Consider the following 14,079-nt stretch of genomic DNA (forward strand, 5'->3'; position numbering starts at 1 on the left):
TTAAGTATTTAGGATCAGCCAGCCATAGATTCAGATCTCAGCTCAAAGACTCACTTGAGCAAGGAGGGTAAATAAACTGAATGAAGACTTAAAAATTTCCAACCAACTTTTACATTAATTCCTATTTGCCACAAAACACACACACATAAAGCTGTGTCTTTCCTCCTTAAATTCATGTTGACTTCATTCTCTGATCATTAATCTTTCCCTGTGCTGCGGAGGCTGTGGGTGCCAGACTCCTCCCCCTTCTCAGGCTTCTCAGTGAAACCAAGGTACCATTGGATGTTCCGTTGTAAATACTCTTACTCCAGGAGTTAAAATATCGAGGCACTTTTATCTTTCAAACTGAGACACTTTTGAGAATAAGAGACAGTTATAATAATCATCATAGTGCCCTTGGTTACAGATGTAAGTGGAGACTGGCTCAGGCAAAGTGGGATGTCTGGTCATCCCATTAGAGAGCAATGCTAGATCACCCACAAACAGACCCAGTGTGTCTTTAGAGCATTAGCAAAGCTGGGCACCTTCACTTTTTTGGGGAAATGCTTTGATATTAAATAAATCAAGGTAGACTTCACGGGATAAATTAGAATGTTGGCCTTCTTTCCATTTGCTTTAAGGCTGAGAGCGAGAGAAAACGAGAGAGAGCAAGAGAGAGAGGGGATTTAGAATTCCACTTGGAGGTGGGGGCAGCATTCACTTCCCAATATCTTGGGCCTTTCTAAAGGTTTTAATCAGGACCTGCTGTAAAGTCACCAGAATTGTGTCCTCCTCTTCTATTTCTGTGGGGACCAACTCTGACCATATCCCTCCCAGAGGTGAGAGGGAGGTGACAATGGCTGAGAAGGTGAGGGGAAATGGGGACCAATTGGCAATAGACAGGTCTCCCACAGAGGCGGTGGAATGGCAACCTTTCATGAAGAATGAAGATGCTGTTCAATTTTCAAGCCCATATCTTGTGTTCACTCCAGTCTTCGTCTACCTAATCTTTCTTCACTGGCCCCATAATCAGACCCACATTGGCATTTTGGTTTCACAAGAGCGGTCAAGACAGTTTCAACGTGCTTGTGGTAGTTTCGAGGAATGGGACAAGTCACCTAACCTCTAAGCCTGTTTCTTCATTTCTAAAGTGAGGAGAATGTTAATACCTATCTGACGGGCTACTGGGCGGTTCAAATGGTAGATGAAGTCTGGCACATACTGTATGAATTTTAGCTACAACTGCTATTTTTATTGGGAGTCTAGTAGCTACACATCTCTGAGCACGGAGGACAGGAAGATGAGTGAAACCTGGACTCTTTCTTCCAGAGGTTTGCAGCCCAGTGACATTGCTAAAGATGTGTCTCTCAGCCCTGATTCCCGTGAACAAATGTGACAAGCACAAGGTATAAAGGCAGCCATCACTGCCGCGGAAAGGGGTGGGGATCATGAAAGGCTTCCTAAGAGAGGGGTCCCCAAAACTGGGGGCCTGCAGGTGGGCAGGATTTGGGTATTCAGAGGGTATGGGAAGAGCATTCCTGCCAGAGGGAACAGTGTGAACAAACACATAGGGGAAGGAAAATATAAGGTGTATTTGGGGAAACAACAAACAACTTGTGTTAGAGTGTGCACCTAGCACCCGTGTTAGGCAAAGTGGAAAGATGCAGTCACTGCTTACAAGAAGTTCACACTAAGTCCATCAGTCACGAGGTTGCTAAAGAGTGCTATCCCTGCGGTGTTTGGGGTGGACCACAAGCACTTCCTTGACCTCAGGGCTCCTCTCTTCATGGGACCCTCCCAGGCCCTGGGAGGGATCCCAGCATGTCTCCTCTGAGTTGTATTATTTTGTAAAATTTTCATGAGTAAGATCTATTACCTGCAACTGGTTAGGACCACTATCTAATTCCACTCCAACTTCCTTCTGTCATATTTCCCTTCATGTGGCTGCTGGTATAGGGGCCACGGGCATTTCTGGGAACTAGCTAAGAGTTAAAGATACATTTCATTTGGGTTCTCTTGAATATACATAAGCGGTGTGCATATATGTACATTCTTATATACATATATGTGCATTTTCTTTCTGTACAGCTAGGTTATCACTATTCAAGGTTGCTACAAAGTGGAAAAACAGCTTCTAGAAATACTCTCTTGTCCATGATGCCAGCCTTTGTGACATCAAGAGGTAGGACCAGAGGCTGACCCAAGGTTGGAGAGAGTCCTATGGTGCTGAGACCACACATATGTGGTGCAGAGGTGGGCCAAGTTCTGAAATGTATGCAGCAGAAATTAGGCTGTGAAAAAGTGTTCTAAATTTTATGTGTTTAACCCCAAAGCTCAAATTTGATAAAAGCCTTAAAGGTAGATGGCATTACGCATAATATGTTATGAAGCTTAAAAAAGTTTAATGCACCCGCAATAAAAGAGAAATTCTGACTTAGCTTGCTAGGGGAAAGACCCAATTATTTTTATATTCTCTATGTTCTCACCAGGATATGGTGCCTCTTAGTTGCTGAATAATAGATAGCCACTTGGCCTTCCTTTCCACCTTCTCAGAATAGACTCTGCTTTCCCTAGGGCCTCTTTGGGCTTCCATAAATCAGGGCTCAGAGCCCCATCTAGGGTACCCCTATTAATGAACCCTTTAGTCTTACCTGATTGCCTAGATGTGAATTTAGGTTCTGTCACTAATCAGCTGGGTGGCCTGAAGCAAATCACCCAATCTCTCTGAACTTGAGTTTCATCATCTGTAAAATGGGGACAACAATAGTGTCCACTTGGTAAGCCTCTGCAGGGGAGTGAATGAGAGAATGCGTAGAAAGCATCCTTAGCCCGGTGTAAGCCAGGTACACAGCAAGACCTAATAAATGGAGCTATTAGCATTATTATTAGCAGACGTGGTTAGGGAGCACAGTGACTGTGGAAACATCCTGCAGATGTGGGAGAAAGCAATTTCCCAGTGTGGCCCAGCGGCCATCCGTTATTTTTATGAGCCCCACATACTCAGGTAAAGGCTTCTCCTGCATTACAGATCTTAATAGGCCCATCTGTGGTGGCACTGCGGCAACACACACGCCCGCTGGCATTTCTGTGACCTGTTTCGCCCCAGAAGGACCGGGTGCTTCCACAAACAGCCCCCATCCTATCATACCTGACAAGCATGACTCTACGCACATCATACTTCCCCCTCCCCGTCCCCCTGCCCCAGGCCTTTGACTCTTACGCAAAGCTGAGGCTAATTCGTTTATCCATCACTGAGAGGATAAATCACCCTCCCCCTTTCTTCCTGCTTTCTCCCACAAATATTTATCATGTCTAACCATCATGGTGTCTCCCATGATTCTAAGACTTTAGGAGACTCACAGTAAAATTTCAAAAAAGTTTTTTGGTGAGGACATACATAGGGTTATCAACTTTTTATTTTGCCAAGTAGAACACTGCGCGTGCGCGCACACATACACACATGCACACGCACACGCACAATGCCTATCACCATCACTTATTACCATCATTCCACTAAAGAAAGGTTATTTCAGTTTCCCAAAATAGATAGGACATAGTCTTTAGAATAAAAGAACAGTCATTTATATTGAACACATTTGGAAAAACACAGAATTTTCCTAACTTTTTTCTCATTTTGTCATGAGCCAGTAAAAATTTTATCACCCATAGGCACCAGACCTCAGACAAATTGTCTGGAAGCACTGAAGTAACAAGAATAATAAAACATATGTTTATTGAGTGCCACATATGGAGTTCGATAGACTCTACCATATACTAGCTGTGTGACCTTGGGCAATTTACCGAACCTCTCTGAACTCTAGACACAGGGTGATGGTGCTTGCTCTGGGGCCTGTGGGAATTACAAGCTATACAGAATACGCAGTGTTAAGCAGTGTACCTGCTACATTGAAGACGTGCTTGCACAGTGCACATTCTCCTCCCTTTCTCCAGGGAGGCTCTAGTTTGAAGAATTCACCTTGGCTCCTAATAATCTTCTGCCTTCTTCTACGTGGACTGGCCCAAGGGACTGCGCAGGACTGGGGATGCTTCTGGCTGCACTGGGGGAAGTTTAACCAAACTTTGGCTCTCCAGGTGGTGTTCATTCCAGGTTCCCCGGCAAGAGGAGGACTGGTGCTATGCTGGTGGCATAATCGCCTGTGGGAACTGGTTAAAAATTGAGATTCATGGCCCCATCATGAGAGATTCTGATAAAGGTCTGTGGTGGAGCCCAAGAATCTGTGCTTTATGAAAGCAGTCCCCTGCCAGATATTTCTAATTAGCATCTGGGTGTGCTGATGGTCATGGTGCCTGGCTTTTGGGTTGGGACATTTTGTCTACTCAACTCATAAGAGTGCCTGGCATATCATCCCTAGCATGGTAGCTTGTGAGCCCAGATGCGTGGGGTCTGAGGAGATCCTGCGAGGAATCCTCTTGGCTGTGTCTCACCCAGTAACCTCAGGGCTATTCCAGATACATCTCTTATTCTCCTGTATCATAACCAACCCATCCTCAAATCCTTGAACCCATCTATTTTTCTCTACCTCCACTGCCACCAGCCTGGCCTAAATTACCACCAGCTCTCACTGGGATTATGTCCTCCTAACTGTCCCATCTGTGCTTTGTGCTCTGTATAGCTGCCTGTGTCATCTCTCTCTCTTTTTTAAAGATTTATTTTATTATTTATTTACTTATTTATTTATTGGCTGCATTGGATCTTTGCTGCTGCACGCGGGCTTTCTCTAGTTGTGGCGAGCGGGGGCTACTCTTCATTGCCATGCATGGGCTTCTCAGTGCGGTGGCTTCTCTTGTTATGGAGCACAGGCTCTAGGCACACGGGCTTCAGTAGTTGTGGCACTCAGGCTCAGTAACTGTGGCTTGTGGGCTCTAGAGCACAGGCTCAGTATTTGTGGTGCACAGGCTTAGTTGCTCCACAGCATGTGGGATCTTCCCTGACCAGGGCTCGAACCCATGTCCCCTACATTGGCAGGTGGATTCTTAACCACTGCACCACCAGAAAAGCCCTGCCTGCGTCACCTCTTAAACACATAATTCAGATTGTATCTCCTGTCTGCTTCAAACCCTTCGGTAGTGGCCAATGCAATTTATGATAAAATCTAAAATTCTTAATGTGGCTTAAAAGCCCCTGCATGTCATGGCCTCTGGCCACACCTCCAGCCTCAACTTGCACCTGCCTCCCCTCTATTCTCCAGGCTCTGTTAGTTCCCCACCAGCTCTTGCCTCAGGACTTTTAGGTGTGCCCTTCCTTCTGCCTGGAGCTCTTTTCTTCCACCTGTCCCTTTCACTGAATTAACTCTTCCAAACTGTTCAGGGTTCTGTCTAAATGCCACTCAGGGACCCCTGTGATACACAGATTCCTGTTGCATACTTCTAATAGCAGCATATCATTTTCTTCAAATCACGTACCACAATTTGCATTTTTTGCTTATTTGTATGTGTGTATTTTTCAAGTTACCTCTGTTCCTCACTAGAACTAAATTCTATGAGAACATGGAACGCAGCTGCTTTGTTCGCCACTGAATCTCCAGCGTAACGCCTGGATCTAGCAGGCTTTAAATAAACACATACTTGTTCAATGAATGCATGAATGAATGATTAAAGATGTGGAACCAGGTCCCTAGATGAAGGGCAAGATCCCACTGTTTCTTCCTGGTTGTGGTGACTAAATGCCCAACGTTGAGACCCATATCATACACAGTGCAGGAGGCAGAGGAAAAGCCTAGCCCTGAGCTAGAATGTGGACGACCTTCCCTGATATTTTATGAGTGAATCTTTTTTCAGGGGTGAGCAGGGAATGGAAGAAAGATAGGGTTTTGTAACAGAAGCAGAATAATCAGCTTTTGACAAGGTGGCTCTGGGGCTCCTGGAGAACATTTGCTATGAGAGCAGGTTGGGACCAGCAAGAAAAAAGTCGGACATCTCCTTTGTGCAGTGGACCAGGTAAGTGCCTGTTCTGACAGACATGGATTCAATTCTTGTCTCTATCATTTACTTGCTGTGTGACCTTGGGCAAGAAGTCTAACCTCTCTGAGCTTCAGTATATTCATCTGTCAAGACGGAGCAATTACTTTCCCCTGTCAGGGTAGCTGTGAGGATTAGTGAGATAATGTCTGTAGAGGGCCTAGCAGAATGTTTGGTACATAGGATGTACTCCATGATAATACGATCTCACCAGCCTGCGAGCCTCTTGCAGGCAGGGGCCGTGTTTGCTTTGGTTCAACAACCCAGTGATTTGTACAATGCCGAGCACATAGTAGGTGCTTTAGGAAGTCTTCCTTAATGATTTCATAAATGACTGAATGTATTTTCCTGCAGTAAGATTTCCTTCTTCTGGGAAGGATTCCCTGTGTGTAAAATTTCCCCTTACTTAAACCAATTGCTTTCCTTGTGAGCAACTCAAATCCCTGTGTTTTGAAACCTCAGAACTGGAGGATTAGTGTGTGTGTTTGTGGGGGTGGCTCTGTCCTGAGTCATCTCTGAGACCCCCACCCTCCCTTATGCTCTTGTGGGATGCAGAAATTCATCAGCCCTAATTTGAATGAGAGGACTGCAGAAACAAATCAATGGAAAGAGAGATTCCTGTTTGGTTCAGTACTACAGAGAGCACAACTGTTTCTTTGAAATTGACCTTCATTTATTTGGAGGGGAAAGCAGTTAGTTCAATAATGGCTTCCTGGTGCCTTTCAGCATTTTAAAAGACGGAAGAAAGATTTGGAGCGAGGCAAGGTTCCAGTGTTTTCTAAACAACACACCAAGCCCAGCTACCAGTTGGCTGCCCAGCACTTCCTGCTACCCACCCCCCCACCTCCATGTATCCGCGCCCTCCCCACTCAGTGCAATGCACATTCCTCAATAGCCCAGCCACTTCTTGAACCCTGACCAGACCTTCCCAGGCGGGTGGGAGCTGGCCTTCGTTATAATGCCAGGCAGCTGAAGATTCCTTGGACATCTTGCACATGGCCCATCGAGTAGAAATGCTGCTATATTATATTCCAATTATTTCCTGTCCCTCCATGGCCTGATTCCAAGGGCTGAATAAAGAGGTCCTTGTTTGGTGGATCCATCTCTGCTCCTAAGTGAGAGCTGGTCCCTGGCCCAACTTGGTCTGAAGCCACAGGGAAAGGGTGGAGAGGAGATAGGGAGGGTGTTACAGGTGGGGAGGGCTCCACAGGAGATGGGAAGCCTGTCTCTGTAGGCAGCCCAACCTCACGCCCAAAAATAAAAATAGGGGAGGAAGGAAAAACAAATGGGGCCCCTGACCAGAACCCTGTAGGGTGCAAGGCTATTTTCCCTCCTTCCCAGCAGGAATTCCAACCCTTCTCTCCCATGGAGAAGACAAACACAGCGATAGAAATCTCATGCCATCCACGCACCTGGAAGTCTATCACCAACTGGAAGTTTACTTCTACCTGGTCTTCTGTTTGCCAACAACTGTCTTCCCCCAGATCTGCTTTCTCCCCTTCTGAGTAAAAAGCCTTTTATGGAAAATTTAGAATTTGGAACCTGCCTCAGATTCCAAAGGAGTTATTATTCTACATCATGCTACTTCTATTTGGGTGTTATTTGAACTCAGAGGAAGTAGACGCCCACATCTTCATTTTGCTCAGATGCTCTTTCTATTGATAAATTACTAAGAACATGTTAATTAAGCACCTTCTCTCTTTGAAACTCTTGAGTAACTTTTGAAGCCCATTCCAAACTCAAGGCCTGGAGTCCATTCTCCTTACCCTCCAAGGATTGGGTTTTCATGGGAGAAGCATGTAGATAGACTCAGCTCGGGACAGCACACTGGGAGATCTCTGGGAGATAATGTTTGGTCAGAAAATTTTCATATCAAGGAGAAGAGAAACAAGCTCTGATAGCATCAGGGGGGCAAGAACGTCTCACTTTCTGTGGCATGGGAAACCAAGGACCCGAGATGTTAGGAAGATAAGGTCTCACAAAGGCATGGACAGAAAGAGGGGAGAAGTTGAAATAGTGTAAGTGAGAAGAAACTGAGGGTGGGTGTGAAGAGCAGGACCCAGAAAGAAGCCACATCATCCTGCACCACTGCATGGCTGGGGAAGTGCTAACCTTTGCAGCGTTGAAAAACCTTGGTGTCCAGGAGACTGGAGCCTGAAAGGAGCTGAGAGATCCCCTGGCTGGTGCTTCTCAAAGCCTGGTCTGCGGATTACCTCTTCAGAATCACCTGGTGGGCTGGTTAAACACGTGATTCCCGGGAGTCCTCTGATTTACTGACTCTGATTCTCTATGCGTTAGGCCTTAGAAGCTGAATTTTTATCAAGTTCCACAAATGATTCTGATCCTTATTAAAGTTTGAGAGCCTGTGATTTAGTCCAACTCTCTCATTCCCTGGATGTGAGACCTGAAGCCCAAAAGTTAAAGCAACACACCTAGGTTCACAGAGCTAACTGACAGCAAAGCTCACATACATCCGCTATTGCCCCTGACCCTCAGAGCAGTGCTCTTTCCATTTCAGCATGCTGGCAGCCTCTTCATCTGTTTTCCTTGCCCCCTAAAGTGAAAGCCTGTAACTTTGATCCATTCCTGTATCCTGCTGGGGCCTTGTCTTTCCTGAGGATGCTCTGGTCACAGCCTCTGCTGGCTGAGGATCAGGGGGAAGAAGGAACAAAGGAGAAAGACCTAGTTCCCTTCTGAGTTTTTATAACAGGTATGGGATTGGCCACTGAATGGAGGAGAAAACACAGTTATAGCTGCAGCATTATTGGGGTTTAGTTTGTAGTACTAAGAGCTAACTTTCATTTAGCATTTGCTATGTACCAGACACTGTATTAAATTAAGTCCTTTCCATGCACTAGTGCAAACCCCATGGAGCAAACAGTAATTAGCCCTATTTTGCAGATGAAGAAACTGAGGCTGTCTGAGAAGTCATCATTTGCCCAAGGTCATATGGCTAATTAGTGGCCAAATCACTCCATGTGCAACCATGATCTTTGTACGGTCCAATGCTGTGTGAACTGTCATCCACTTTAATCAGACAAGCCTGTAAGAGGACCCTGAGACTTTGGGAAAGAAAAAGAAAGCTGGGCAGTGGGATATGATCATTACTGGGAGTAGAGCTTCAAACCCTCTCCACTTAACACAATGAAAATATTTCTGAAAAGCATTAACTCAAAAGCTAGCCTTAGAAATGGCAATACGAGAGTAGGTTAAATACCTTTTTTTTTTTTTTCTAAATCATTTTTAAACGGAAACTCCTGACATCAGTTTGCCCTCTTGCCATTTGGCTCTTTCTCTTGAAATCAGTGTGTCTTTAGGGTTTTTGTTACTTAGGGGATTTGCTCATGTTCGGGTCCAACTGGTGTGACTGCAGGCGTTTAGTGGTCCACGGCATGTAGCAGCCTTTGCCTCTTCTGATACCACAGCACATGACTTTGCCATGACCACCTCTCTCCATTCATTTTCTGGAAGTGTCCCCCAGGAATAGAAAAAGAAATAAAAGCAGATCATTGCCTCAGAAAAGGGACAAGTGTTTCCTGAGCCATGTGCACAGCATGTCACAGAACCCTCCTCTAGGTTTACCTTAGACCTCGGCTTCATCCTTAGAGGAAGTCAGGTAGCCTTTTGGACAACTCGCTTAGCAGGACCCCCAAACAAAAGAAGATGGGCACATTTTTACAGAAGAGAAAGGGCTCAGTTTCAAATGAGCAGGATTTGGTGTCTGGTAGCTGAAGGTGAGGGGCAACTATAATTTAATCCTGGGCATTCCATAAAGAACCACAGTTAGGAATATTTTGGGGTGAAAACTGAGGATGTGTGACCCTCTGGCCATCCTTCTTCTCTTTCAAATCTCAAGCTTTAGATAAAGGCTGTTTGGGGCTGTGAGGCTGTAAAATGCTCTTATTAACTCATAATGAAGGGAGTGCACAGAGGTGATAGCAAATGGTGAAGGGAGGAGGGGGAGAACGCAGCTTCTGCAAAGCTCTTGAGGAGCGTGGGTCTCTGTTAGAGCCCTGGAGATGCTGAATGAAAACTGCCTTTCTGTGTACAAGCTACTTCCCTGTTTCCCAAATGCCATGTCTGCGGTAACTACTAACTATTTTGTATGCTGCGTTAGTGACGCCGCCTTAGCCGGCACATCATTACTACTGAAATCACGCTGGTGAGATGGTCAAGTCCGGTGTCCTTTTTAATTATTAAACCAAGGCTGTTGAATGAGTCATTCCACATACCAGATTCTCCTCCCGTGGTTCTATTTCAAGTGACTTGTACCTCAGCGCGTTCCACTAACACCTGAGCTGGTTCTTAGCCAGCTACCCAATCTGCAAAGCCTTTGCAGAAGAAATAATATTCCCCAACCTCCAAACACATACAGACTGCATAAAAAACCAAAACCCCCCAAAACCTTATATTAAACTCATCAGGAAACCCAAGATCTGAAAATGACCAGTTCCCCTTGGCCAGTCCCCAACTTACCAAGTGGTAGAGAGATGAAGAAGGGTAGCCAACACAAGATGAACATACCAACCACAATGCCCAAAGTCTTGGCTGCCTTCTTTTCCCGGGAGAACTTAAAAAGTTTGACAGCTATGGAACTCCTGGGGTTATGGCCCTTGGCCTTGGTACTGCTGAGGGTGTCCTCATGAAAGTTCTTGGAGTGGATCCTCAAGGTCAGCTCCTTGGAGTTGGACATCTCCTTCATGACTCCAGCCTCCAGGTTCTTGGTGGTCCTCTTGGCAACGATGTAGACCCGGCAGTACATGACCAGAATGACCGCCAGAGGGATGTAGAAGGAGCCCAGGGAGGAGAAGAGGGCATAGAAGGGTTCTTCAGTGACCCCACATTCCTTGTCATCATTGGGCGCTGGCTCCTTCCACCCCAGAAGAGGCCCAATGGAGATGACCGTGGATAAGACCCAGACACTGAGGAGCGCCAAGATGGCCTTCCTCCTGGTGACCAGCGACGGGTACTGCAGAGAGTAGCGCACTCCAATGTAGCGGTCGATGGAGATGGCGCACAGGCTCAGGATGGAGGCTGTGCAGCACAGGACATCCACGGCGGCCCAGATGTCACAGAATATCCGACCCAGCACCCAGTAGCCGAGTACTTCCAGGGCCGCGGAGAAGGGCAGCACGGTGAAGCTTAGCAGCAGGTCGGCAATGGCCAGGTTGACGATGAAGTAGTTGGTGGGCGTCCGCAGGTGCCGGTTGCAGGCCACAGACAAGATGACTAGGATGTTGCCCACGATGGCAAAGAGGATGAAGGCGCCCAGCACCAGGCCCACGGAGATGGCCCTGGTGATGTCCAGCTGGGGCAGTGTGGAGTTGCTCGAGGTCTGGTTGGGGCCACTGAAGTTGGCATTTTTCAACTCTCCCCAGTGGGCAGGTGCTGATGTGTTGTGGCCGGTGTCCAGATCGGGATTCATTTTAGAGTCCGCCCTCCATAGCCAGGGGGGTGGCAGGGCTCGGAAGGGCTGCGGGGAAGCCTCCTCAGCTGCCCTGAAACTTTGCTTCCCCCGTGGTCTTCTTCCCGGAGGCGGCCTCCTGGCGAGAAGTCATCTCCCCCGGGCAGCCCAGCCCGGCAGCACGTCTCCTGCCTGCACCGAGCTGCTCGTTCGCCTGTCAGAGGCAGGAGGAGGAGAGAGGGGACGAGGCGGCAGCTCCAAGTTTAATGGTCCACGTCAGGCGCGCAGGGCCGGGCTCGCTGGGAGCGGCGGGGAGGAGCGGGCGGCGGGGCAGGGGGCGCCAGGCTCTGCCCGGCCCGCGGCAGGTCTGCGGACAGCCGCGCCTCCGCCCAGCCAGCGCCGAGGAGGGTCTGCTTTCAATGAGCCGCCTCTGGGCTTACTGCACGGCGGTGACATCAGGCGGGGGAGCCCGGCGCCCTGACTCCGCGCGGCACTAGGGGGCAATGCGGGTCCGGCGAAGGCGCCCGCAGCCCCGACGCCGCCACGCGGCTCGGCCCAGAGGCCGCCCGCGCCCCCACCGCCCCCAGGGCCAGCCGCTAGGGGGAGGGGAAGAGGCGGGGGAGGTGGGGTAGAGCCACCTGAGCGTGGGGATCCCCCTGTCCCCCACCCCCAGGTGGCCCACTGGGATTCTTTTCTCTCCTATTCACTCGGCAGTTTCAAAACTGTGGTGGGGGTGCTTGCCTTTAATGAGGGGCGTCTGGAGTCAGCACCCAGATTTAGGGGGCTATGCACCTTGCGTAGCACCTAAAAGAGGAGGAATTCCAAGGTTAGGCAGGTGAGAGGGACTTGAGTCAGATCTGAGACCAAACCCCATTCTTGCCTCCCTGTGAAACCTCTCTGGTCTCATAAATAAAACTTGGAAGTTTCTTGTCATTCATTCATTCATTCACTCACTCATTCGTTTAACAGATTGTTAACTGGGTACCCACTGTCTGCCCTGGGTTCTGTTCTAGGTGCTGTAGGTATAGCAAGTGAACCAAGTAGACAAAGACTGCTGCCCTTGGAGAGCTTACATTCTAGTGGGAGGGGACAGAAAAACAAATAAGCAGGCAAATTCTGAGGTGTGCCCTATGCTGACAGGTACAACAGAGAAAATAAAGCAAGGTTGGGGAAATGAATAGTGTGGGGGCACATCTGAAATTTCATATCAGTGCTAGGGATGTTACTTAAATGATATTTGAGTCAAGACCTGAAAGAAACGAGGAGTTGTACGTTAGATCCCCAGAACTTATTCATTTTTAATTGGAAATTTGTGCCCTTTGACCAACATCTCCCCTACTCTCCCCAGCCCTTCCCCACCCCCAACCCCTGGTAACTACCACTTAACTCTGTTTCTATGAGTTTTTTTTTTTTTTGATTCACATATAAGTGATATCATGTAGTATTTGTCTTTCTCTGACTTATTTCACTTAGCATAACGCCCTCAAGTCTTATCCATGTTGTTGCATATGGTAGGATTTCTTTCTTGACTGAATAATACTCGTGTGTGTGTGTGTGTATATAAAAACATACACATACACATATATCTATGTAATTATATCTATATCTATCTATCTATCTATCTATCTATATCACATCTTCATCCATCAGTTGATGGACACAAGTTTTTTCCATGTCTTGGCTATCATAAATAATGCTGCAGTGAACATGGGACTACAGATATCTCTTCAAGATCCTATCTTCATTTGCTTTGGATATAATACCCAGAAGTGACATTGCTGGATCATATGGTAATTCTATTTTTAATTTTTTGAGGAATCTCCTTACTGTTTTCCATAGTGACAATACCAATTTACATTTGGGGTAGGGGTGGATTAATTGTTATAGATGGAGATGTCTCCCAAGTAGTCAATTTTGGGACCCAACCTACTAGTGCTGGGAGGGAACTTATATTTATTGAGTTTCCACTGATAACCAAGCATTTACTCATTTTCTTTTATTCTTCACAAGAACCTTTAAGAGAAGCATACCATTCTTCGACAGTTGAGAAAACTATGGTTCATAGAGAGTTAGTACATTCCTGAGGTTGTATGGCTAGTAGATGTGGCAGAGCAAAGGGTAGAGACAGCTGGAGATTGAAAAGTAAAGCCTGATGCCTTCCTTTACTCTCATCCAGAATCCTGCATCTAGGACTTCCTATTTCTTGCCCTTGATAATCACTATAGCATGGTATTCAGGGGTGGGGAACCAGGAAGCCACTCAGGGTGATTTACATTTAAGCTCCTCATCCTAGAGGTGGGACCCTAACCTCTTCCATATTATATACATGTATATTTGGAGGTGGTAGGTTATCATACACCTATCGAAGGATTTAATCTTCTCCCACCAAAATTTACAGACTCTCAAATGCACAAAGGATACAATTTCAGGGAGATCCCTGAGATTAAGGAATCTGTGGTAGAGACAGCTCTGAAAACAGAAGTTTTCTATTTCAATTAAACTGGCTTAAGTTGTATCTGAAGATTTTAAAATAAGAGATTCACAGGTTTATAGTGATTAAGCTCTTCAAGAGCTATCAGGATGCTTGTTTGTTCATCTTCCCATTTTGGAGGTGGTCCAGGAGGCAGAGGAAATTGGTAAACTCCCACAGCTAGTCATGTGCGGAGCTGGTTCTCAAACTCCATTTCCCTGGCCCACAGAGCAGTGCTCCTTCCTCT

At 46.8% G+C, this 14,079-nt stretch overlaps 1 protein-coding gene and 1 long non-coding RNA gene across 2 annotated transcripts in view; both read right to left on the reverse strand.

Moving 5' to 3' along the window:
• Positions 1-11,506, reverse strand: part of ADRA1B (adrenoceptor alpha 1B) — a 52,632-nt gene extending 41,126 nt beyond the window's left edge. The window contains exon 1 of the mRNA XM_057729927.1: positions 10,435-11,506. Coding sequence (XP_057585910.1) covers positions 10,435-11,383 — 949 coding nt within the window. The 5' untranslated portion in view covers positions 11,384-11,506. The remainder of the gene's footprint in view (positions 1-10,434) is intronic.
• Positions 11,507-12,096: 590 nt separating this feature from the next.
• LOC130850411 (uncharacterized) overlaps positions 12,097-14,079 on the reverse strand; it is a 48,452-nt gene continuing 46,469 nt past the window's right edge. The window contains exon 3 of the long non-coding RNA XR_009052880.1: positions 12,097-12,166. This is a non-coding gene — a long non-coding RNA (uncharacterized LOC130850411). The remainder of the gene's footprint in view (positions 12,167-14,079) is intronic.

This window comes from Hippopotamus amphibius, chromosome 1 (assembly GCF_030028045.1).
Source record: "Hippopotamus amphibius kiboko isolate mHipAmp2 chromosome 1, mHipAmp2.hap2, whole genome shotgun sequence".
NCBI classification, from domain to species: domain Eukaryota; kingdom Metazoa; phylum Chordata; class Mammalia; order Artiodactyla; family Hippopotamidae; genus Hippopotamus; species Hippopotamus amphibius.